The sequence below is a fragment of the Sminthopsis crassicaudata genome, chromosome 2 (genome assembly GCF_048593235.1).
Source record: "Sminthopsis crassicaudata isolate SCR6 chromosome 2, ASM4859323v1, whole genome shotgun sequence".
Taxonomy (NCBI): Eukaryota; Metazoa; Chordata; class Mammalia; order Dasyuromorphia; family Dasyuridae; genus Sminthopsis; species Sminthopsis crassicaudata.
Window position 1 is genome coordinate 583,379,138 of NC_133618.1, and position 24,860 is coordinate 583,403,997.

The 24,860-nt window shown below is 33.5% G+C and overlaps 1 protein-coding gene across 1 annotated transcript in view; it reads right to left on the minus strand.

The window, feature by feature from the left end:
* The window catches only part of SORCS1 (sortilin related VPS10 domain containing receptor 1), a 726,370-nt gene that overhangs the window by 84,405 nt on the left and 617,105 nt on the right, over positions 1-24,860 (minus strand). Inside the window, 1 exon segment of the mRNA XM_074295531.1 lies at positions 6,190-6,361. Within this exon segment, the coding sequence (XP_074151632.1) occupies positions 6,190-6,361 (172 nt within the window).

The following is a 24,860-nucleotide window of genomic DNA, read 5'->3' on the forward strand; positions in this document are numbered from 1 at the left end:
AGTGCCAGTCTTTGTATGTAAATTGAAGTGTTAAAACAATGATATACAGATCAAAGTTTTAATTTTAGTCCCTTGCCTCAGATTTAATTTAAAAGTCTTAAATTATGCATTGAATTGCATCTCTTTATTCTTACAGCTGTTTAAAGCAGATTTAATTATCTTTTGCAACATGCAGACACTACTTCTGCCTAGTAGTCCTCTTAAATGAATGTCTTCAGAATCTGCCCTGCTGAGTCCTTTAGACTGATTAGTCCTTACTCCATCCACACCATGCCTCAAGGCCCTTCCATTGGATTTCTCCTAGAGACTTGAGTTGCTGTAAAAGTCCATAGGCTCATTAGATGCTCATTAGTTGGTTGAATCGAGGATATCCATCTTGTGTCTGCCTTGAGATTAAGAGGGATATTGCCTCTCACTGGATGCTACATTCCCAGAGCAAACATCTTCGATCCACCCCCTAGAGTACAGACAGAGTTAAAGAAGCTTCTGCCTCAGAAAATAAAGTTCCCAGATTCCTCCTCTCCCATCTCCTGGAGCTTCTGGATCAATTATTTTCTTTGTTCTTGAGGTACAGATAAATAAAAAGATAGAAAGATAGATAAATGGACAGATGGATGGATGGATAGGTAGGCAGCAAATAAATGAATGAGTGGTTAAATAATTAAATAAATGAACAAGCACATAAATAATTAGCAAGTATATTTCTAAACTGGAAATACCACTGTATGTATAAGTCAGAAACAAAGCTGCTTTTCCTCTTGCCCCTTGCCTGTTATCAGGAACAACAATTCATTCCTTAGTGCTTAGTTGGTATATGCCATAGGGCACTGAAGTATTAAGAGCAGCTCCTTAATACTGGTATTTTTTCAGGAGTTGTGACTACTTTAGTATTCTTTTAGTCACATCTCGATTATGTATGGGAATATGGGGGATGGAAGAAGGAAGGGTCCAAGGTGTCCACTGTGTTTTGGTTTCTGAACACAGTCTTCATCATATGTGCCAGACTAGGTTCCCAATTGTTACATGCATCTCATTTTATTCAATTGGCAGGATATAAACTATACTATATGCAGAAGCAACGTCACATCTAGGGGCTAGTTCTTGTTGCCAAGAAGTCCAGCCATTTGTTCTATCCTATAATAGTTCCTTATTTGTGTTTGTTTTTAAGGAAGATATTAAACATGGTAGAAAAAAAGGATGTGTGCGTGGGAGGGGAGAATTTTTTTAGTTTCACATAAAGAAGATTTTTATTGAATACTAGATATCAAACAAACCCCAGCTTTCAAGATAAAGATTTAAATGTTCACAAGCCTCTTTTAAGCAACCTTCTTTAATATCCTAATATAAAGTAAATAGTTTTTATCAGCCTCTTTTATTATCACATGGCCCCTTTTTGATTTTTTGTGATAAAGATACTAGAGTAGTTTTTCATTTCCTTCTCCAGCTCATTTTACAGATAAGGAAACTGAGGCAAACAGGTTTAAGTGATCTACCCAGGGTCACATAACTAGCAAATGTCTGACACAGGATTTGAATTCAGGAAGATGAGCCTCCTTAACTCCAGACCTGGCACTCTGTGCACTATGGTGCCACCTAGTTGCATGCCATACACACAGAAAACACTTAATAAAGGCATGCATTTTATGTGTATTTGTACTGTACTATATATTGTACCTATATTAACTTTACAATTAGTCCTCTCTGAGGGCAAGGATCAGCATTATCCATCTTTTTTTTCCCTTAAAGGGCCAGCAAGAATGTCATAAAGTATAGAATAAGTGTTGAGTAAGAAGAAAAATGTCCTGAGGAGGGCTGTAACATCGCTCTTTACAGGAGGATTTCTAATAGCACATGTTTAAGTTATGTTGTATTGCTTGCTGTCTGGGGAGTGGGAAAGGGGAGGATGGAGTGAGAAAATTTGGAACATAAAGTTTTGCAAAGGTGAATGTTGAAAACTATCTTTGTATGTATTTGAAAAAAATAAAAGCTATCAAAATGGATTTCTAAAGAAAGCTTATTCTAGATTTCAGTTTAAAATTCTGCAGTTTTAAATTACTGGGCTGGGATGGTTGTGCATTCAGTGTTATTTAAAGACATGAACATACTGATCTTCATCACTTCATGGAAAGATACAATCTATCTAAAGCCAGCATATTTCTTACATGTATTGGGTGGTTTCTGAGAAGCACAGTAACGATAGCACAGGGCTTATAATGTATATGAAGGGTGAGACTCTTTTACTCCGGAAAATCTATGATTCTACAAAACAAAAAGTAAACAAACAAAAAACCTTTCTCTGCTTATTTCTGACTTCCCAGGATCTTCATGAACAACCAAAAAGGGACTTCTTTCTATATCTTAATCATTAAATCTTATACTATATTTCTCTGTCAAATGCTATAGTATCAAAGAACTGAGAAAGGTAATGTCTTGTCATGGGGAAATAGAGAGTGCTTCACTCATTGATGCTCAATTCTACTATCTAATATGATTTCCCCAGTGTTCCCACTATCCCAAGTGAAAATGGATCTTTGGTGGGGAATGCTAATCTTACAGACCTATAACATTGAGAAGATGGGTAGACCTGTTAAGAGAGAGTAACACATTTCACTTCTGTGGCTATGAAATGGGTTCCCCAAAGTGGAAAGAAATGGCTTGTTATTTTTTTTTATCTTCTTACTCCCAAGAGCACAACCTAAAACTGAACTGTCATCACTTATGCTCACAACATCCAGGCCTGTTTGAGATGTCTAAAGCTTTCCATTACAGGAAAAGTCAAGTGAAACAGAATGGGTTCTGGCTCTCATCCCTGGAGTAACATCCTTATCAATTTTTCCAGGTCAGAACAGTTCTCTAGAGAGAGAATTAGTGTTGCAGATCTCTACATCTTGTTTTTTCCAGAGGAGGAACAACAATGTTGTCCAAGCACAAATGCCTACAACTTGAGCTTTTGTTCTTTGAGACATAATTAAGCAAGAGCTTGATACCACATTGGAAGGAAACTACTGTTTCTAATGCTGAGATACACTGGAAAGAACTTTTTCAGATGCAATGACACTTTATCAGATAGCTTTTTTTTAAAATAGTTTCAGTTTTCATTAGACCTTAAATAACTGGCCAGAATACACTGACCTATACCTACTTAAGTCCAGTAGATGAGATGATTCTAGAATTTTCTAAGTTTCTTTTAATTTTTTTTTTTAAATTAAAAAAATGTTTAATGATTTTTTTATTTTGGGTTTCAAATTCTCTCCCTATCCCCCTTCATTGAGAAGGCAAGCAATTTATTATATGATACACTTTTACAATTATCAAAACATATTTTCATATTAGTCATACATGTTGTGAAAGAAAACACAGACTAAAAAAATCAAAAAGTACAAACAAGTAAAACAAAGAATATTTTTTAAAAAGTATCCTTCAATCTTCAATCAGACTCCATAATTTTTTTTTTCTGGAGGTAGTTAACACTTTTCATTATGAGTTCTTTTGTTTTAGATCATTTTATTGCTGAGTATTGCATAGTTCAGTTACTCAAAGTTGATCATCATACAATATTGCTGTTACTGGGTACAATGTTCTTCTGGTTCTGCTGACTTCATTTTATATCAGCTTATATAAGTCTTTCTGAGCTTTTTTCTGAAATCACCCTGCTTATATTTCCTTTTAGCAAAATAATATCCCATTACAATCACATACCACAACTTGTTTAGTCAATTGTCAATTAATGAGCATTCCCTCAGTATGTCTTTGCTACCACAAAAAGAGCTATTATAAATATTTTTTACATATAAATTATTTTTTCCTTGTTTATCCTTCTGAGATTCAAAACTAGTAGTGCTTTTGTTAGGTCAAAAATGTGTAAAGTTTTATATCCTTTTGGATATAGTTCCAAATTGTTTTCCAGAATGGCAGCATCATGATGATCAAAGACAATCCCAATACACTTGGGATGGAAAATTCCATCCATATTCAAAGAAAGAACTATGGAGACTAAAAATGGATTGAAGCATAATATTTTCATCTCTTTTGATTGCTTGTCTGTTTGTTTGTTTTTTCTTCCTCATGATTTCCCCCTTTTTCAGATTTTTCTTGTATAGCAGGACAAGTTATGGAAATATTTTTAAAAATATAAAACATGTATAATCTATACCATATTGCTTGCTGTCTTGAGAAGCAAGGGGGAAAGGGAGGGAGAAAAAATTTGGAACACAAAATCATGCAAAAATGAATATTGAAAACTATCTTTGCATATGTTGAAGAAATTAAAATACTATTAAAAAATGGATGCATCAGTTTACAACTTTACCAACAATGCATTTTTTTTCCACATCCTCTCCAACATTTGTCATTTCACTTTTCTGATAGGTATGATTAGGTACCTCAAAACTCTAGTCAGTAATGATTTAAATCATTTTCATATAACTATAGATAACTTTGATTTTTTCACCTGAAAGTAGCTTGTATATATCCTTTGAGAATATGAATTAGGAGATGATTTGTATTCTTTTAAATGTAAGTCAGTTTTCTATATATATTTGAAGAATAAGATCTTTATCAGAGAAACTTGCAGTACAAAATTTCCCCAGTTTTTTACTTTACTTCTATTGATTTTATTTGTGCAAAAAACTTTTAAATTTAATGTAACCAAAATTATCCATCTTATATCTAATTATTCTCTCTGTCTTATTTAGTCATAAATTTTCCCCTTATCCATAAATCCAACAAGCTATTTCATGCTCTCCTAATTTGATTACAATATTATTCTTAATGTCTAAATTATGTCCCCATTTTGACCTTATCTTGATATATGATATGAGATACTAATCTATACATAGATAGAATTTTCTAAGTTTCAAAGAGAGCAACTTAAGAATGCCTTTTCAGTCTTTTTCCTATTTGGGGGGAAAATGACAGCCTCCCTTCTGCCATGCCCCCTACACATAGCAAATTTCCACTTACCTAACCTTAAACCTATGACTGTTTCTCCTCTTATAACTTGTTCTACTAAAAGTAACAAATAACCCTTAGTTATCAAATACATTAAAGGTTCCAAAGAACTTTCCTTACAACTGGGAAAGAGGAAATACAAATATTATACTCATTTTACTTATGAGAAAAATTACATTTATAGAAGCAAAGGTATTTGTCACATAACATTAGATCCAGAACTGAAATTTAGTGATAGCATCATTAATATACCCTTTACTATATCATGTTACCTCTCTAATTATAACTCATATTTTTATGTCTCCTTATACATTCCTATACCGGGATAGTATAGGGATAGTATAAGGACCTGTAATATCACTGGCATAGGAATTCCAAGATGATGAAACACCAAATAATATAGATTGGTATCTTCCCTGCATCTTAAAGTCTTAGGGATTTATCCCTTCTCCTCTGAGTTAAAAAAAATCCTTCTGCATAGGCTTCATGCTGAAATATGTTATTGCATCCCCATTCTTTGGAAAACAGTATGGATTCTAATTTTTAGTTAACAAGTTTTTAGCTAACTGGATACTATGCTAAATAAACTAGAGTTTCCTGCATGAATTAGACAGCTGAAGTAAAGCTATGGAAACTATCTTGTAAAATTATTTCAGCCCCCTCAAAAATGACAAATTATGGGAATACCCAATAGCAAGCTATGCAACACCAAAGGAGTTTTGTAAGGTATATCTAGGATTTCAAACATCTAAATTCAATGGTGATAACCATTTGCATTGATAAAAGGAGGCTTGCACAAAAAAGATGGAATGTAACCATATTTTAAATTGTGCGTGTGTGTGTGTGTGTGTGTGTGTGTGTGTTGTGTTTAAATGCTTGGGGAAAACACATTGCTGAGGTGCTAATAAGGAACGGTGAAATCAAAGCAGTGCCTCTGATAGTGAAGAACAAGTGCTAATGAGGAGCACAGTAATGAAACTCCTCAGGACTGTCCTTTCTAAAGTATCCTTGGATGACTGCAGAAGAGTGAAAATGACTTGGAGCCACTTTTATAAAAGAGGATGAGAGGAGATGGTTCTTCCACATCAATGTCACTGTGGAAGATTGCATGCTTCATCACTGGGTCTTTTAAAGTCACTCACCAAGGTATTCTCCAGATAGTCTAAGTTCATTCCATCCTTGGCACAGCCCCAAATCCAGTTACCCAAATGGTAGACAGGGATGAATTTCTTGTCCTACCTCTTCCAGTTGTACCATGAGGGTGACATTGTGTCCTTGTTCTGCAGTCAATTTCCCATCAGAAGTGATAATACGGAGGCCTCGGGGAGCCTTGCCAGGACATTGCTGAGGCTTGGCAGTATATTGCTCCCTCACTCCATCTGTACAGTTGTTGGAAACCACCTTTCGGTACCTGAATGTAGAAAAACCTCTGTCACAAACAAATTTCAGGATATCAGAACCCTGTATATGTCTAATTCCTATAGTGTTGTCTTGAATTCCTTCCTTCCTTCCTTCCTTCCTTCCTTCCTTCCTTCCTTCCTTCCTTCCTTCCTTCCTTCCTTCCTTCCTTCTTTCCTTCCTTCTTTCCTTCCTTCCTTCCTTCCTTCCTTCCTTCCTTCCTTCCTTCCTTCCTTCCTTCCTTCCTTCCTTCCTTCCTTCCTTCCTTCCTTCCTTCCTTCCTTTCTTCCTTCCTTTCTTCCTTTCTTCTTTCCTTCCTTCCTTCCTTCTTTCTTTCCTTCCTTAAGTACTTATTATGTCCTTACTGTGTGCCATGCACATTATGTTGCTCTGTGGGAAATAGAGAAGATATAGCAGATCCTATCTCTAGAATCATGGATTCAGAGCTGGAAGTAATCTTAAAAATATTTATGTTCAATATCCTTATTTAATTGTTGAAGATACAGGGTCAGAGAGTGACATGACTTTTTCTTTTCTTTTCTTTTTTTTTTTTTTTTGCTTCAGTTTCCCTAGAGCAACCATGAGTATGGTGGATTAAGAGCCAGGAAAAAGTGAGTTCTACTTCTGTCTTTGGTTTTGCCATTCTGGACAATTAATGTCTCATTTCTCTAGAAAACTCTGTAAGACTGTAAATGGCACAGAACCTGCAAACATATTCTGAGAGAAAGAACTTCTGCATCTTTTCTCTACAATAATGAAATCAGTATCTCTTTCCTAGGGAAACTTGTATGGAATTCTTCTTTATTATTATTAATTATTACCTACTATTACACTTATTTTTTCCATAATCCTCTAGTAAAATGGAAGGTACTTAAGGAATAGTGGACTTTGATTTCCATCTTTGTAATCCTCAGACACAGCATAATGCCTTGAACACAAGCATGTAGCAAATGTTTGTTGAATTATTTAATTGGAATAAAGCCATCTTGCTGCATATTATTCTCCTCTTTTGAAATTATTATTTGATTTATAAACTGATCTGTGTTCATGTCAAATATTTACTACTAAACTCTAAGTTCCTTGAGTAAAGTGACTATATCTTATTTAAGTTTTATATTCCTAGCAGCATGATGCGTTGCAAATAGCTGGTGTCTAATAAATGTGTCAAATGAATGGATGGATTAGTGAACGGGTGGATGACTGTATGAATGAATAAATGAGCTACAGCAAAATGCAAAAGCTATAGATGAGTACTAGAATAAGTTGTCCAGATTATATGTAATATGAGCAGTCAGAACTATGGGGAGATGAAGTCAGTCAGGGAAAACTTTATGGGAGAATGGAAGTAGTGTGACTCGAGCCAGACCTTAAGTGGTAGAAGACATTTATCTAGGTAGAGGGAAGAGAAGGGAACTGCATAAAAAGGTTTGAAAATGAAAGTAATCATGGGGTATTTGGCAGATTTCAAAGGGCAAATAGATACTATTAAAGGAAGTTTGGTTTAAGTAGTTGAAACAACTGAACTGAAGATTATGATATATACATATTCAGAAAATAATGCCTTTACTCAGATTCTCTCTGCTTTTGCAAGAACAATTCCCTGAGTCTTTGGACAGATCCTTGATTAATATCACAGCAGATGGATGCTGAGAGGGGGTTAACTCTATGGACTTAAAATTGGCTATGGGGTAACAAAGTCCTATGAAGGCTACTGGCAGGAAAAGGCAATATTAAAGAAAAAACAATTCATTTCCTTCACAAGCCCCCCCAAACCTGGCTTCTATTCCTTTCATTCTATTAAAACCAAACCAATTACTTTGGAATCATCAAATCCATCAGAATTTATTTAGTTTCCTGGCATTTTCTTGACCTCTCCATAATGTTCAACACTATCAATCATTTTTTTATGACACTCTCACCTCCCTTGCCTTCTATGAAACTACTATATTATCTTATATATTGTCCTCCTACCTCACTAAAAATTTATTCTCTACTTCACTGACTAATATTCCTTTTCCTCCCATCTGACTGTGAACATTACCCAACATCACCACTTAACCCTTTGTTCTTCTCTTGCTCTTTCTCTCTCTGAAAAGTCATCCATTCATTAAGTGACTATTTTCTCTATAAATTAATATTTCAATTCCCCAATTGGTATCTCTATTTCACATTTTTCCCCTGTCTTCCTCCACCTTCTCTTTCTCTATGTATAATTAGTCATCAGAACCAACCTGTTGGGTTCTTATCAATGTTTCTCATTTTTATTACTTTTCATTTTCAATGCCACCATACATCTCATTACCTGGCTATGATACTGCTATAGTTTCCTTACTTACCTCCTTGTCACCACACTCCCTAAATGTTAATGCACACTGCTAAGTAATGCAAGACTAGTTCATTGATAGCTCCACTACCATCATAACATTATATTCCTCACAATGTATCAATGATTCTCCATTACCTTCTTTCTGCATGTAGTCTAAGTTCCTTGTTTTTAAGCATTGAAGAATCACTACTATTGGCTCTAATCTAATTCTTTATCATTATATCCTACTGTTCTCATTCATAAAAATCTTTTGCTATAACATTTACTATTATTAATTAATTACTACATTTGTTTCGATATATGTCATGGCTTTCTAACTATCAGTTCATAGAGGGTAGGGACTTAAGACTTCTTCATTTGTACTTTCCTATGGCAATTAGTACAGGATTCTAAACATAGTAAACGACAAATAAATATTTCCTGAATTGAATTGATCATTGCAATGAGCAAACGGTGCTTTATCACCTATCGTGACATATATTTTCTTACTGATTTCAATCAGACTTCTCCTTTACCACCACTCCCTGTTCCAGTCCATTCAAATACTCTTTCATATCTCTGTTCTCTCAGTCCTGCTCCTTCCTAATTATTTGGACTTTAAAAACATGCCTCAACAAAAACAAAAACAAACAATGTAAATATGTTGAAGCTACAATTAGAATAATACAAGATCATTAGCTATGATCAAAGGCCACAGGTCCTGGAATATTATAGACTTGCAATTAAAAATGTTTAGACCTGACACCAAAATATCCTATTCAGAAAAATTATTCATAATAACATTGAACAAAAAGCAATGGACATTCAACAAACTTGCAGATTTTTCAGGACTTTCAACCAAACCTGAACTTAATTGAAAATTTAACACTTACCAAAAACTAATGTCAAGGAACTCAATATGGACCAATTATGTTTTTTTACATGGAAATGTATACCATGTTTAAGATTGACATCAGTAATTGGGTAGCTCAGAAGAAAGACTGGGGTAGACTTGAGTATGATCTGATTTTAAAATGTAAAATTGTCTAAGAAAAGGTAAAAACAGGGGCAGCTAGGTGGTACAGTGAATAGAATACCAGCCCTGAAGTCAGGAGGACCTGAGTTCACATATGGCCTCAGACATTTAATACTTCCTGCCTGTGTGACTCTAAGCAAGTCACTTAACCCCAATTGCCTCAACAACAACAACAACAACAACAACAACAACAACAACAACAACAACAACAACAACAACAAAAAGGAAGAAGAAGAAAAAAGAAAAAAGAAAAAAAGAAAAGGCAAAAATAATAATTATGTTATACAAATGAGAGGCAAAGGAAGAACTGACATTGAAGCATTGGTTGGGGAGGAGAGCTCATAGTTATGAAAAACATCACATATGGAATGGGTTTTATAAGGAATATGACATACATGCACACACATATAAATATATATATCCTCCAAAATCTATAAAGAACTAAAGGGAAAGGAATAAGATTAGGTGAGATATAGAAGAATGTATTGACTTATAGCAGTGGGACAAAGTGTGTATATGTAATCTAAAACTTCCCTCAGCACCTAGGGTCTCCTTATCTTAGAATAGTCCTTTTTGTCTTTTTTACCCTGAATGTTCCTCTACAAGGCCCGCCCTTCTCCTTCCATTGGTGAGTTCCACCTCAAACTTCTCTTTTTTTGGAGGGTCATCATGTGGCCTGCCATCCTTCCCTTCTTGAACCTGCTACTGATTTTCTAGACTTCTAAACCATCTCTGTCTCATCTTGCTTCCTCCCTCAATAGAATGCATGCTCATCAAGGATAGGGACTATTTTTCTTTTTCCTTATGGCTATAGTCTTAGTATTTACCATAGTATCTAGGAGAAGGATTCTCAAACTACAGCCCGCGGGCCAGATGCGGCCCGCTGGGTTATAATAAACGGGCTGAGGGGCAGAGACAGAGTGTGAGGTTTTGTTTTTACTACAGTCTGGCCCTCCAACAGTCTGAGGGACAGTGAACTGGCCCCCTATTTAAAAAGTTTGAGGACCACTGATTCTAGTACCTAGGAAGCACTTAAGAAATTTGCAGCATTTAACACATTTCTTGGTACCTAGTAGGCCCTTGATAGATTCTTATTGACTGATTTCCTTATATTTAAAAGAAAAAGGTTGAATTAGATGAACTTGCAAATCCTTTCTATCACCCTATGTCTAGAGAAGTTTTTTTCAGTATTTCTTCTCAGTATTCCTTCTCCTAGCATTCCAATTTCTGTTGAAGGAATCACTATTCACCTATCTAGTCATGTCCATTGCTATATGTGACTTTTCCCTCTGTTTCACCTCTTATATCTGTCACCCCTCTCTGACTTGTCCATAACTACTCATCTAGACAATAGCCTAACTATAGGACTTCCTACTTGCAATATTTTGTTCATATCTTCATCCAAATAATCTTTCTTCCTTGCATAGATCTGGTCATCTCATTTCTCTATTTAGAAATTTTGGTAATTTCTTGAGGAAACTCCCATGGCAAGCCCTTTGCTTGTATCTCCACAACTTGGCATCAACCAAGTTTCCTAGTTGTATCTTATTCATTGATTCATTTGTTTTTACTGTATCTGTGATCTCTTCTATTAAAGGGGACTGTAGATGAGGAACTTCCCAAACCAATGAAATTAGTGAATTATCTATGGTTTCTAGTTACCTGACACATTGATGGGCTCCATGGCTTACCAAGGGTCCCAAAGCCAATATGTCAACATGTATCACAGACTCAAAGTATCTTCATTTTATAACATTGAGCCCAATATTCTATTCCACTAAAATCTGGTATGACTTGTCCTTGATGAAGCCATGCTGGATTTTTGCAACTTCTACCTCTCTTTCTTAAGTTTTATTAACTATCTCTTCAATAATTTATTTGAAAAGAATTTTCTCACAGATCAAAGTCAAGATTACTAACGTATTATTTGAAGACTGTTCTCTTCTAAAAATCAGTGCAATATTGCTTATCTCTAATTTTATAGTACTTCTCTCATTTTCTACGATCTTTCAAGTTATCACTTATAATGACTCAGTTATTTTATCTACTGATTCTTTCAGAATCTGAGGTGATAGTAAAACTGAACCAGAGAACTTGAATTAATAAAGAAAAACTGGGTACCCTCTTATTTTATTATTTATCTTGGATATCAGTTCCCATTTAGTTATGCTGGATCTATCATTTGCAGTCCCATTCTCTTTAGCAAAGAAAATGGGACTAAAATACCAGTCAAAGAGCTGTGTCTTCTCTCTTTTGTCAGTTATCACTGCCACATCTATCTCATTTTTTATTTTCATTTCAATTGTTCCCTGTTTTGGCTTCAAATTTCATTCTTAAGCATTTTCCATCTTTCCTGGGCTAACTTCCTATGTAGCATTTAATTGATAAGATCCCATTTATCTTTTCTCTGAACCTTTTGAAATCTGCTCTCTCAAAACACAGAATACAAACTAGTCTAAGAATAGTCCTTTCCTTTATCACAAATTCTAAGAGGAAGTGGTTTCACAAAATCTTGTGTTCCAAATATTTCTCCCTCTCTTCCTCTCTCCCCCCTCCCCAAGACAGCAAGTAATCCAATACTGGTTAAACATGTCTAATTCTTCTAACATATTTCCATATTCATTATGTTGTGACAATAAAAGAGAAAAAAAAAGAAAGGGAACTAGAAAGGGAAAACAAACAAACAATGACAAAAGGTAAAAATACTATGCTTTGATCCATATTCAGTCTCCATAGTTCTTTCTCTCTGAAGGTGGATGTCACTCTATCACAAATCTATTGGAATTTCCTTGAATCACCTCACTGTTGAAAAGAAACACATCCCTCACAGTTGTTATTATGTATAATATTATTGTTATTATGTATAAGATTCTCTTGGTTCTTTCTGTTCACTTCACCTAGCATAAGTTCATGTAAGTCTTTACGGGCTTTTCTGAAATCAGCCTGCTCATCATCCTTATAGAACTATTATATTCCATTACATTCATATTCCATTACTTATTCATCCTTCCCTAACTGAGGGACATCCACTCAATTTTCAGTTTGTTACTCTTACAAAAAGGGCTGCCACTAATATTTTTGCACACATGGCTCCTTTTGCCTCTTTTATGATTTCTTTGGAATGCAGACCCAGTAGAGATACTATTGGATCAAAGAGACAGTTTGATAGCCCTTTGGGTATAGTTCTAAATTGCTCTCCAGAATGGTTGGATCATTTCACAACTCCACCTACAATGCATTAGTGACCCAGTTTTCCCACATCTCCTCCAAAATATATTATTATCTTTTCCTGTCATCTTAGCCAATCTGAGAGATATGAAGTAGTATCTTAGAGTTGTCTTAATTTGTATTTCTCTAATCAATAGTGATTAAGAGCATTTTTTTCATATACTAAAAATGACTTTAATTTCTTTGTCTGAAAATCATCTGATCATATCCTTTGACCATTTATCAATTGGGAAATGATTTGTATTCTTATAAATTTGAGCCAGTTCTCAATATATTATAGAAATGAGACATTTATCAAAAACACTGTCTATAACCCTCCTTGCCCTCCCCCACCTTTCTGCTTACCTCATTGGTTTTGTTTGTGCAAAACCTTTTTTTAATTTAATGTAATAAAAATTATCCATTGCGCATTTCATAATGTTCTCCAGTTTTTCTTTGGCCACAGATTTCTCTTTTCTCTAAAGATCTGAAAGATAGACTATCCCTTGTTCTCCTAATTTACTTATAATATTACCTTTTATGTCTAAATCATGAACTTTTTTTGACCTTATCTTGGCAAAGAGTGTTAGATGTTGGTCAATGCCTACTTTCTGCAATACCATTTTTCAATTTACCCAGCAATTTTTATCAAATAGTGAGTTTTAAATCACAAAACCTGGAGTTTGGGGGGTTATCAAACAGTAGATTATTATACTCATTGACTCTTATGTCGTGTGCACAAGCTCTTTTGAAGCAAGAATTATGACCTATCTAAATATAATCTATCACTTTGTGTCTAGAATTGCTTTCTACATACAGTATGTGATTGGCAAATACTTACTGATTGTCTTTCTTGAATCTGGCACCATCTTGACCAATTCATAATTATGATATTTTATATGAAACAACAGAAGCTCTGCTTAAAAGCAAAGCAAAATACAATTCTTACCTCCACCTCTTTGTGTGCCTTATAGTGGAAGGAATATCAATTTTAAGAGGAAAAAAGAAATAAAAAGACCAATTAAAAACCATTCTGAAATAACTATTTCCTGACTGAAAAGAACACTGCAGTAGCCTGAGCAGATCTGGCCCTGAAATTTAGAAGAAAATTGTTCAAAAATAGAGTTCATTTACACTAGTCAGCATATACCTGTTTTCTGTGTTATAGAATGATTCTATTTTTGTCTCACCAGCTACCTCCTGTTTGAGAGTTACATAAATGAATAATGCATTTAATATGTCATTAAATGGAGCTGCTACCTCAGTAATAACAAGGGAACTTATGATCACGTTAGACTTAAGCACTGATTATTACTAGGATGAATTTAGTTGGTAATGCATTCTTCAATGTTCTGGGAAAAGGGGGGAGAGAGTGGAAAATGCTTTGTAACGTTAAAGAGAGCCTCTGTACTATCACAGAAAAGGAAACATTCTGTAAATGTGTCTTAGATATTATGGTAGGCAAGGCTCATCAGTAAAGAGTTTCTATTACTTCAATATATCTGATTATTTGCTGTTATCTACATTTCTCTCAAGATAATATTCCTCTGACGTTTCCTTCATTTTTATCATTCCTCTGACTCCATTTTGCAACCTGCCTTCCTCTAGTTTTGCTTCTTTTCTTTTGAGACTTTTTCAAGATTAAAAATAAGTCTGGTGTGACATCTACAATCTATATACCTAACTTTAAAGTTTGGTCCTCCTTCAGTTTCTCTGGAGAAAAATGGAGATGTTCAGTATGTCATTTATGAATCTAAGCACCCTAAAAGACCTACACTGTTAGATTGAATTTGTCTTAAAATATACTATCATGTTAAATACATATCCTTAAAAATATTTAAACACTATATATTACCTATTTCAATGTCAAAATTTTACTAAATATTTATCACAAAGAAGGCACTGTGATAAGTATTTTGAAAGCTAAAAAAAATGAGTATAGTGTGGTTCCTGCCCTCCAAAAAAGTACAGTGCACTCAAAAGAAAAATATGACCACAAAAAGTTATAATACACAGTAGATAAGAGAGATTCTTAGCTTGAGGTATGCAAAATAAAAAAAAATTAATAGCTCTTTTAATTCAATGGGTTTCTTTTGTAATCATATGTATTCTATTTTATGTAATTAAAACATTCTGAGAAATGATCCATGGGTTTCCCAAGACCACCAAAGAAGTCTATCACACACACACACACACACATACACACACACACACACACACACACACACACACACACACACACAAATGAATAATCCTTACATAGATAGTGAAGAAACAAAAAAGAAATAAAATATGCCAAGAGAATCGAAAAGAAAGAACAATCTTATTTTTATTCTGGGTGAGATGGAGAAATCATAAAAGTCTTTATTGTATAGATAGCTTTGGGGCTGAGACTTGAAGGTTGGGTAGGATTTCAACTGATGGAAATGGATTCTTAGTAGAGAAAGACAGTGGAAGGAGCCCATTTTAGCTATTTTCTCCATGTCTATTTGTAAGTTCTTTGATTAAATGCTGTAAAACTGACTGTCCTCTGTGGAATTTCTCTTGAGATATCTGGTTGTGATGGAAAGTAGGGAAATTGCTACCTGAAAACAGATTAGCCTTTAGGAGATTACCCTGTCTTGATGTCACAAATAGGAAGGACAGTCTGCTTTTGTGATTGCTAATTATCCTGACTGTGCCTTGGAAACTTGCAGTGCTGATTAGCTGGGCCACTTTGATATAGACACATTTAGATGACCAGAATAGAGATCAACATATCTGATAATCTGGGGACAGAATGATCATTAATGATAATTGGCCAGCTGTAGCAGCTCTGTAAAGAGAGCAGCTTATGGGGCTGCTATATTGTGGAACATTGAATTGCTGGTATATTGCTGTTCTATATTGTGGAACATAGAACATGTGATAGAGTTTTATCTGGTTCTGTTTTACAATTTAAAGAGACATATTAAACCACACAAACTATCTTCAGTTTAGGAATTTTTTTTATTGTTTTGTTTTGTTTTTTGACAAGAAACAAATAATACCAACATTCTATCTTTTTTTTTTTTAAATTAGGAACTAAGGCTTAGAGAACTGTGACTTGCCCATGGTGCTTCTTCTGAATTTAGAAATGGATGTAAAAATTGCCTCCAGGTAAGACTAAAAAATGGTAGAAGAATTAATATTTAGAATGGAAGGGACAATAAGCAACCATCAGATACATTTCCCAGATGAAGAAACTGAAAGCTGAGAAGGTTAAATAATTCCCCAAGTTCACATAGGTACTACAGTAGGCCTACAATTTAATACAGGTTTTCTAACTCCAGATCCAGTACTCTCCCTGTTTTTGTACAGCTGGTTATCTCTGCCATGCTACCATCAATAAGGATAAAAGGCTAACAGACAGAAGACTGGCTTCAGAATCAGGACAACCTAGGTGGAAGTCTTGTGATTGACATATATTAGTTTTGTCACTCTGAGCAAGTCCCTTAACCCTGCTATGCACTAAATCATTCCTGTTTTAATTCTTTTTTTTTTTTTTTTTTTGGTGAGGTAATTAGAGTTAATTGATTTACCCAGGGTCACACAACTAAGAAGTGTTAAGTGTCTGAAGCCAGGTTTGAAATCAGGTTTTCCTGACATTAGGTCTGTAGTCTATCCATTGCACCATCTAGCTATCCCACCAAGTAATTCTTAAATACTATAAATTGTAAAGTAGGTGTTAACTTGCCTTGGTAGATAGTTTCCTTGTCAGTGATTTCTCTGTTGCAATAAAATCTCAGGTCTTAGCACTATCTCCCATCTTTTAAATAAGCATAAAATTATTTCTGTACCTGTTAAGTTCTAAAATAGACTGTCTAATAGAATAGGTACTGTCTAGCCTGTTAGATCATTTAATAGATTATAAAAATGCCAGAAACCCAACACTGAGTCAGTTTTCAGACTCTGCATTCCAGGATTTTGTTTCTAATTTTGACATCCAAGTTTCTTCCTTGATACAAATCTTAAAATGTAGCCATTTCCCCCAAATATCTTCATATCAGCTTACTTAATTAATCATTATGGACATATCACTCAGTCATCTTATGTAAATCTTTAGAATATATTTATAGATTTACATAAATAGATGACATCCAAAAGGCATTATAAATCATACATTTATATATTCAGTATATTCTCTATGAGTTTCTCCAGTCCTAATATTCCTCCAGTATCTGTTAGTAGAAGAGATATAAGAATAGTTATAAAGTTTGAAAATCATCTGTCATGAAAAGTTCCTAGGGTTACTTCTCAGAAAAGTTGCATGTTAGCACTCATAAAAACAGCTTCTCAGCTATTAAACCTTGGGAAACAATAATTTCCTTTCACTAGGCTTCTAATATATCCCCATGCCTGTAATCTTTCTTTCCTTTTCTTTTTTTGAAGCAATACCTATTTGTTTATTTTTATTTTTATTATAGCTTTTTATTTACAAAACATGTGCAGGCAATCTTTCTTTTCACCTCTACCTCTAGCATCCTTAGATTCCTGCAAGATTCATTTCAACTTCTACCTTCTACAGGAGGCCTTGTTTTCTCCAGTCACTTTAAAGATACCTTCGTTTTGCTCCTTCTGTATCTTGTATGTACCTTTATAGGTCCTTAAGGGAAGTAACAAATTGGGAAAATATTTTTAAAGTTAAAGGTTCTGACAAAGGTCTCATTTCCAAAATATATAGAGAACTGACCCTAATTTATAAGAAATCAAACCATTCTCCAATTGATAAATGGTCAAAGGATATGAACAGACAATTCTCAAATGATGAAATTGAAACTATATCCACTCATATGAAAAAGTGTTCCAAATCACTACTGATCAGAGAAATGCAAATTAAGACAACTCTGAGATACCACTATACATACACCTGTCAGATTGGCTAAGATGACAGGAACAAATAATGATGAATGTTGGAGGGGATGTGGGAAAACTGGGACACTGATACATTGTTGGTGGAGTTGTGAAAGAATCCAGCCATTCTGGAGAGCAATTTGGAACTATGCCCAAAAAGTTATCAAACTGTGCATACCCTTTGACCCAGCATTGCTGCTATTGGGCTTATATCCCAAAAAATACTAAAGAGCAGAAAGGGACCTGTATGTGCCAAAATGTTTGTGGCAGCCCTTTTTGTAGTGGCTAGAAACTGGAAGATGAATGGATGTCCATCAATTGGAGAATGGTTGGGTAAATTATGGTATATGAAGGTTATGGAATATTATTGCTCTGTAAGAAATGGCCAGCAGGAGGAATACAGAGAGGCCTGGAGAGACTTAAATCAACTGATGCTGAGTGAAATGAATAGAATCAGAAGATCATTATACACTTCAACAATGATACTGTACGAGGATGTATTCTGATGGAAGTGAAAATCTTCATCATAAAGAAGATCCAACTCACTCCCAGTTGATCAATGATGGACAGAAATAACTACACCCAGAGATGGAACACTGGGAACTGAATGTAAATTGTTAGCACTACTGTCTATCTACCCAGGTTACTTATACCTTCGGAATCTAATACTTAATGTGCAACAAGAAAATAATATTTACACACATATATTGTATCTAGGTTTTATTGTAACACATGTAAAATGTATGGGATTGCCTGTCATCGGGGGGAGGGAGTGGAGGGAGGGGAGTAATTTGGAAAAATGAATACAAGGGATAATATTATTAAAAAAATTACTCATGCATATATACTGTAAAAATAAAAAATTCTAAAAAAAAAAAGAATATAAGTCCTTGAATTGCACATGTTTAACATATATTGGATCACTTGCTGACTGGAGGAGGGGAAGGAAGGGAAGGAAAAATTAGAACTGTAGGGATGAATGTAAAAAATTACCTATGTATATATTCTGAAAATAAAAAAAAACTATAATTTATATATATAAGTCCTTGAAAAAAGAAACTAGTTTTTATGGTTTTGACATTCTTTTTATCCCTAGAATTTAGTATTGTGTGTCACAAAGAATGTACTTCATGGCTGAAATAAATTCATTATTTCTATTGTCAATATGCATCCTATTATATTACTAACTAAAGGAATAAGAACTCATGGGATCAAAACATATTGTGGTTCAGATTAAGATAACTGAGGAATGTGAGCAAAAACACTTTTCATTGTGACTATCAATAGACTCCAGGTAAAGGTGACAAAGTAAGAAAGATCAGAAGATAAATATGCAAGGGAAATTTAACTTCTCTGAGTTAACATCCTATAAATCAAAAATCATTTGTTCAGCATATTATGTGAACAGGGTTTGATAAGAAAAGAAATACTCTGTGAACTCCCACAACCATGGACTTTTATGATTTCTCAGAAGGTTCCAAATGATTCTCCTTATCAAGCAGAGCTATGGGAGATGAGGGAAACACTAGTTCATAATACCTTATAGTTCACACACAAAAACCTTACTCTGATTTGCCATTATGGTATAAAGGAACCCATGAGTTTTCAAAGGCTATTCTAAAGATATATTATTTTTATTAATGATTTATTTAGATGAAAGACTCTGAGTACATTCTCAGAAATGAACTGTATTTTATTTTGAAGAGATAGTCTAAATAAATCCAGAAAGACCCATTACCAATATGGTATCCACTAGGTATTAAGTTTATTGGCTATAGCAATCTATCAAATGGGAAAAAATGTGTGTCCTGTACAGTCCCCTGCTGTTTTTATAGAGATCATGACATTTCCAACTTGATCTTTTGAAACAAGCTATTAAAATAGAAAATTAGGAAAGAAAAAGAAGTCAAATTTGACATGGATTCTCATTATTTCCCAGAAAGATTCACCACATGTTAAAATAGCCACCACACTGAGGAGCCCAAATAAGTAAACAAACCATCTTTATTAAGATGAGCTTTACTTTCTTGCTAAGTAAAGATATGGCAGATGGAACTAATACTAGTTCAAAATATAAACTCATGTGAAAAGGTGCAGAGAGAAATATGGAGAAAATCTATGAACAATATTGCCACAAATAAGTGAGTAGTCATAAGGAGAAAAAGAGGTTTTATAAAGTTTGGTGCAAGACTTGTTTGTCAGATTTTTTTCCCCACAAATATGGAAGAACAAAAGATATAAAAGATGTCAAAATTTTTATAAAATCATTTTTCTTCATTGATACCAGCAGTGGAACAATTAAATGTAGACTTAAGTATCATAGTTAAAAAGTGCTGAATCAAAAAAAAAAAGCAGAAAAGATTTTAAAAATAAATGAAAAGAATTGTTGGGTACAAGCATATATAAACTGAGAAAGAATAAGGTGGTAGTGACACTCTAAAGGATCAATTCTTATGATATCTGAAAGTTGCGAAGATGTCAAACATCTAGAAAAAAAAATCCACAGCTATTATTACTACACAAACAAGGAGATCTAGAGGATATCAATAAATACTGATTTATATGACTATTTTTCCATTGCCACAAAATCTTTATGAAAATAATTTACACATGCATCAAAGATATCCTTGGAACTGACAGGCTTTTGTAAATGATATTTTATAGAAGACCATATCTTTATAGTCATATGATGAACTGAAAGATGCAAAGAATACAAAATTCTACTATGTTTATTGTTTGCTGCTTATTTAAAAAGCACTTGACTTAGTAAAACAAAAATGAGATCTGAAAGACTCTCCTCCAAGTACCTCCTATACATAAGGTAGAATCATAAAAGATTCTTTGAGAATTTCTATTGTAGTTTTCCTTGATAATTCTTTAGTTTTTAATATGTAATTTTATATAATAATATTACATACATATATAATGTTGAGGTAGTATTTTATTTTATATTATATATATATATTTGTATATAAATAGATGATTACATAATAATATTAATATCAAGAAAGGTTTAATAAAAAAAGTCATAAAATTACCAAAGGTGTTTGTCACTTTATGGAAAATATCTTATGTACTGTCTAAAGAGAAGTGGTACTGTGAGAGCTGGAACATCCTAAAGATATTCCCAATTGTGGATAACATTTTCAGAAATGCATCAAATCCCCAAACATTATCAAATCTAGTGAATCTGATCTGCATTCATTTGAAATACTTTAGCCACACTATTAGGTACTGTGGCATAATGAAGAAAATGCTAGACTTGGATTTAGGAAGACTGACATTCAAATTTTAGACATAACTTTTTGGAGGTGTGTGATCTTATACAAACCACTCAACCTTCCCCACCTCAGTTTCCTCCTATGTAAAATGGGTGTATATTGAGGTACTATAGTACCTTATATTACATTTGTTACTCTCAAAAAGGATACACATTTTGAATGTCAGCTTTGTCAGTTTTGTCAGATTTGTCAACAACCTCAGCTTATCCTCATCCTCAACAATATTATTATTATCATCTATACAGGAAAATCCAAATAGATAAAAAAATTCATATTGTCCAAACTATGAAACCTAATTGGATGAATATTAATATAGCTTATTAGAACATATACAGTGTCCCATATACAGTGCAGTTTTAATTTTTAATAGCTTCAGAAAAAAATATATATATATATATGTATACATACACATACATTACAAACTTACAAAAAGAATTCCAATATTTTCAAAGATTACTTTGTATATTTTTGAAAAGTGATTTTTATTATTAAAATTGAACATAATCATCTTGTTCTCTAGTACATTTTCAAACTTTGTAAATCATCTGCTGCTCCATAACTTCATTTGTATCCCTAACTTCAAATTATCCGAACAGTAGGTTTTTATGTATATACATTTTATGTGATACCTCCTCTAAAAATTGTAATGAAGATAGATCAGATGATCAATATGACCAAGCAAGATGAGACATGTCTCAAAAAACTGCCACACATGCAATGCATAATAACATGGTTCCATGTCTTGTTAAATTTTACACTAATTATTCAAAATTCACAAAAATAAAAATTCAAATAATTCAACTTTCAGTTTTTTACTTTTCAATTTCATTTTATTTATATTTCTGAAGTCTCTAAAGAATTAAAACTGCACTAAGACTTAGAGAACATGCTATCTCTAAGAATATGAAATGGAACAATCTCAGAATCTTATAAGAGAAAGAAAAAAATGAGATTGATTTTGGAAAATTGTGGCATCTCCATCAAAGCAATATCAATGTTTAAACCAGAAAAATAAAAAAAAATAAAAATAACAATAACAATATGTCGTTTAAATTTGCTGTTCTCCAGATGTCGCTTAAACTATGAGAACTCTAGGAAACTTTTTAGAGTAAAGTTATACTTCAGAAAATCTATTAACATACATTTATAAGTAATTTCTGAACTGAAAAAAATCACAGATCTTATCCATTTCTTTTTCATTCTTTTGATGATGTTGTATTTTTAAGATCATGAATTACCACAATTCTAAGAAATCAAATTTGTGAATCAACCAAAAGGCAATGAAAATATGCATAGTGAGTAAGCTTAATATATGAAGAGGTTTGTATATCATGTGTTATAAAGGATATTATTATAATTGTCATGAATAGAAAAGGGAAAGAAGTATAAGAAATTATCCATGCTTGCCACTGGTGACTATCAAATGCCAAGAAATCTATAGCAAAATCCTTAATATAATTAGTGGACCTTTAATGGAGAATTTACTCAATACTTTTGATGAATTACTTAGGATGAGAAAATATGGATAGCTTTCTATTGTCATCAATTTATGGAGCTCCACTGATACACTGAAGTTAATTTTGTACTATTTCCCTCTAGATCTATTAATGATGATGATCTGCTGAGTTTCCACAATTTGTATTCATTTCTCAGGATCCCTCAATAAATATTTCCACTGTTTTATTAAACAAGAACCCTGAAGAGTAGTTTGCTATATAAACTTTTAATTGGTTGCTTAGCATTTTCTGTGGAGAGATGCATGTTACCTCTATGGAAATACTTCTCCCAAAAGTTTATACATATATACATGTATACATACATAAGTTCTTAATATATATGTATGTATGAATGTATATATATGGTATTATATATGTAGGAATGTCTATCTATAGCTGCATATCTATCGATAGCTGCTCTGAATAGAACACATTTAAAGATGGCTCCTAGGATGAGCACAAAGCTAATATAAGGAAAAGAGCTGTCTCCTAGAGAAGACTCTGTTGGGTTGTTTGAAATAAAGAAACTTTACATTATTCAATGTTTAAATTGTACCTTAATGGATTTCTTAATTTTAGCTTTTCTATTATGTGCAATTTTTTTTTCTGGTTCAAAAGCAATAGGAAAGAATACTTTATTGGACAAAATTATGTGTAAATGTGTATTGTGTATGTGTATATATACATGTATACACACAAATATATGTATGTGTGCATGTATAAATATATATGTAGATAGATACTGACTGGCATAGTCCAGACATTTAGAAAATTCAACATGCAGAAAAGAGCTTGCTAGATTTGAAGAGAGATGAACTGGAGTCTAATCCTTGTTCTAGGGCTTATTAGCTGTATAAGCTTGTACAAGACACTTAACCTTTCTGGACCACAGTATTCTTATTATTGAAATAAAGAGTTAGGGATAGATAGACTCAAAAATTCCTTCCAGTTCTAAAGCTATGATACTATGATAATGGAGAAAAAGAGCAGAGTAAAGATACATTCCTATACATCTTAGTATATACAAATGTCACAATGACCAAACTAACAATGATCCCATTTTATTCACTGTCAGTATGAATTTAGGTCACAGGCACTTCTATTCTGATGGAGAAGAAAGTTACCTGCCTCCCTTCAATGGGAAGCCTGAGGTAATAATATATTTTAAATTCGATAGTACAATGTTACTGGTACCAGAGCTCAGGACTAATGCTAAGCACTGAAAGCAAGTTTGTAACATCATTGGCATAGCATGGATCCCCTGCATAACTAGGACCTAGAACCCAGGAATATATTGATATTTGAAAAAGGCAGAATCTTTCTCTTCTGTACTCTTTAAAAAAATATATCTTGAGTTGCTTACAGGTATTAGCAGATAGAAATGAAGCAGTAAGGCCCTTTTTGAAAATAAATAATTTTAGGTCTCTGTCCTAACTAATGAACACTTGATTTGAAGTGCTTAGTACTTGGCCAGGAAGCAATCAATCACTGATCAATAGGGCATTCTAACTCTTGCTCCAGTCTGACAGCCCTTATGTGTTAAAATGATGACTCTGGGGTTGATGGCAGGTGTTTTATCAAGGGCTAAGCTTAATCATAAATCCTCCTTTGCCAGTACTTTACAATGCCAATTCTATGAGTGAAAAACTTGGAAAAGGAGCATAAAATTAATAGCTTCCCGTAAACAATTGGTCTAATTCCTTCTAGGTCAGGTCTTGCTATGGGATATCCTAAAATAATGAATATAAGGGAAAGAATTGTAGAATCTGATGAGAAGCCCTCTTAATATCTTGTAATTTAGGTATAAATTCAGGGCCACTTAATATACTAGCTTATGCATGAACCATGTTTTGAGCATTAGAATATTACCAAAAGTCATATGTTAAATTGCTATAAATTGCTATAAACATGATATTAATTAAATCTATAATTTTTTTTAAAGTAAACATTTTTGGTAAATTTATTTAAGTATTTGGAGAGAATTTTCTACTTAAAGAACATGTTGACTGAGACCTTGTACAAAATAAAGAATTGCTTTATAAAGAAATTAACTGCCTTCTAATTTTTCCTTAGGGTAATGTACATCTGATTTAATCTGGCTTTCTTCTAAAGTAGCTTCCTTGATGTTGGCCACACCTGAGTAGTTTTATGTGGGAAGGAACAGTTTAGAAACTCAAATCACAGGTTTTTCAATGAACATCACATCTCAGATTCAGAAAGAAACTCAGAATCCATCTTGTTCAGCCTATAATTGCCCCCCCCCACCTTATTGTCCATAGCAATGAATCAGTAAGTCTTGTTTTTTTCAGAATAGG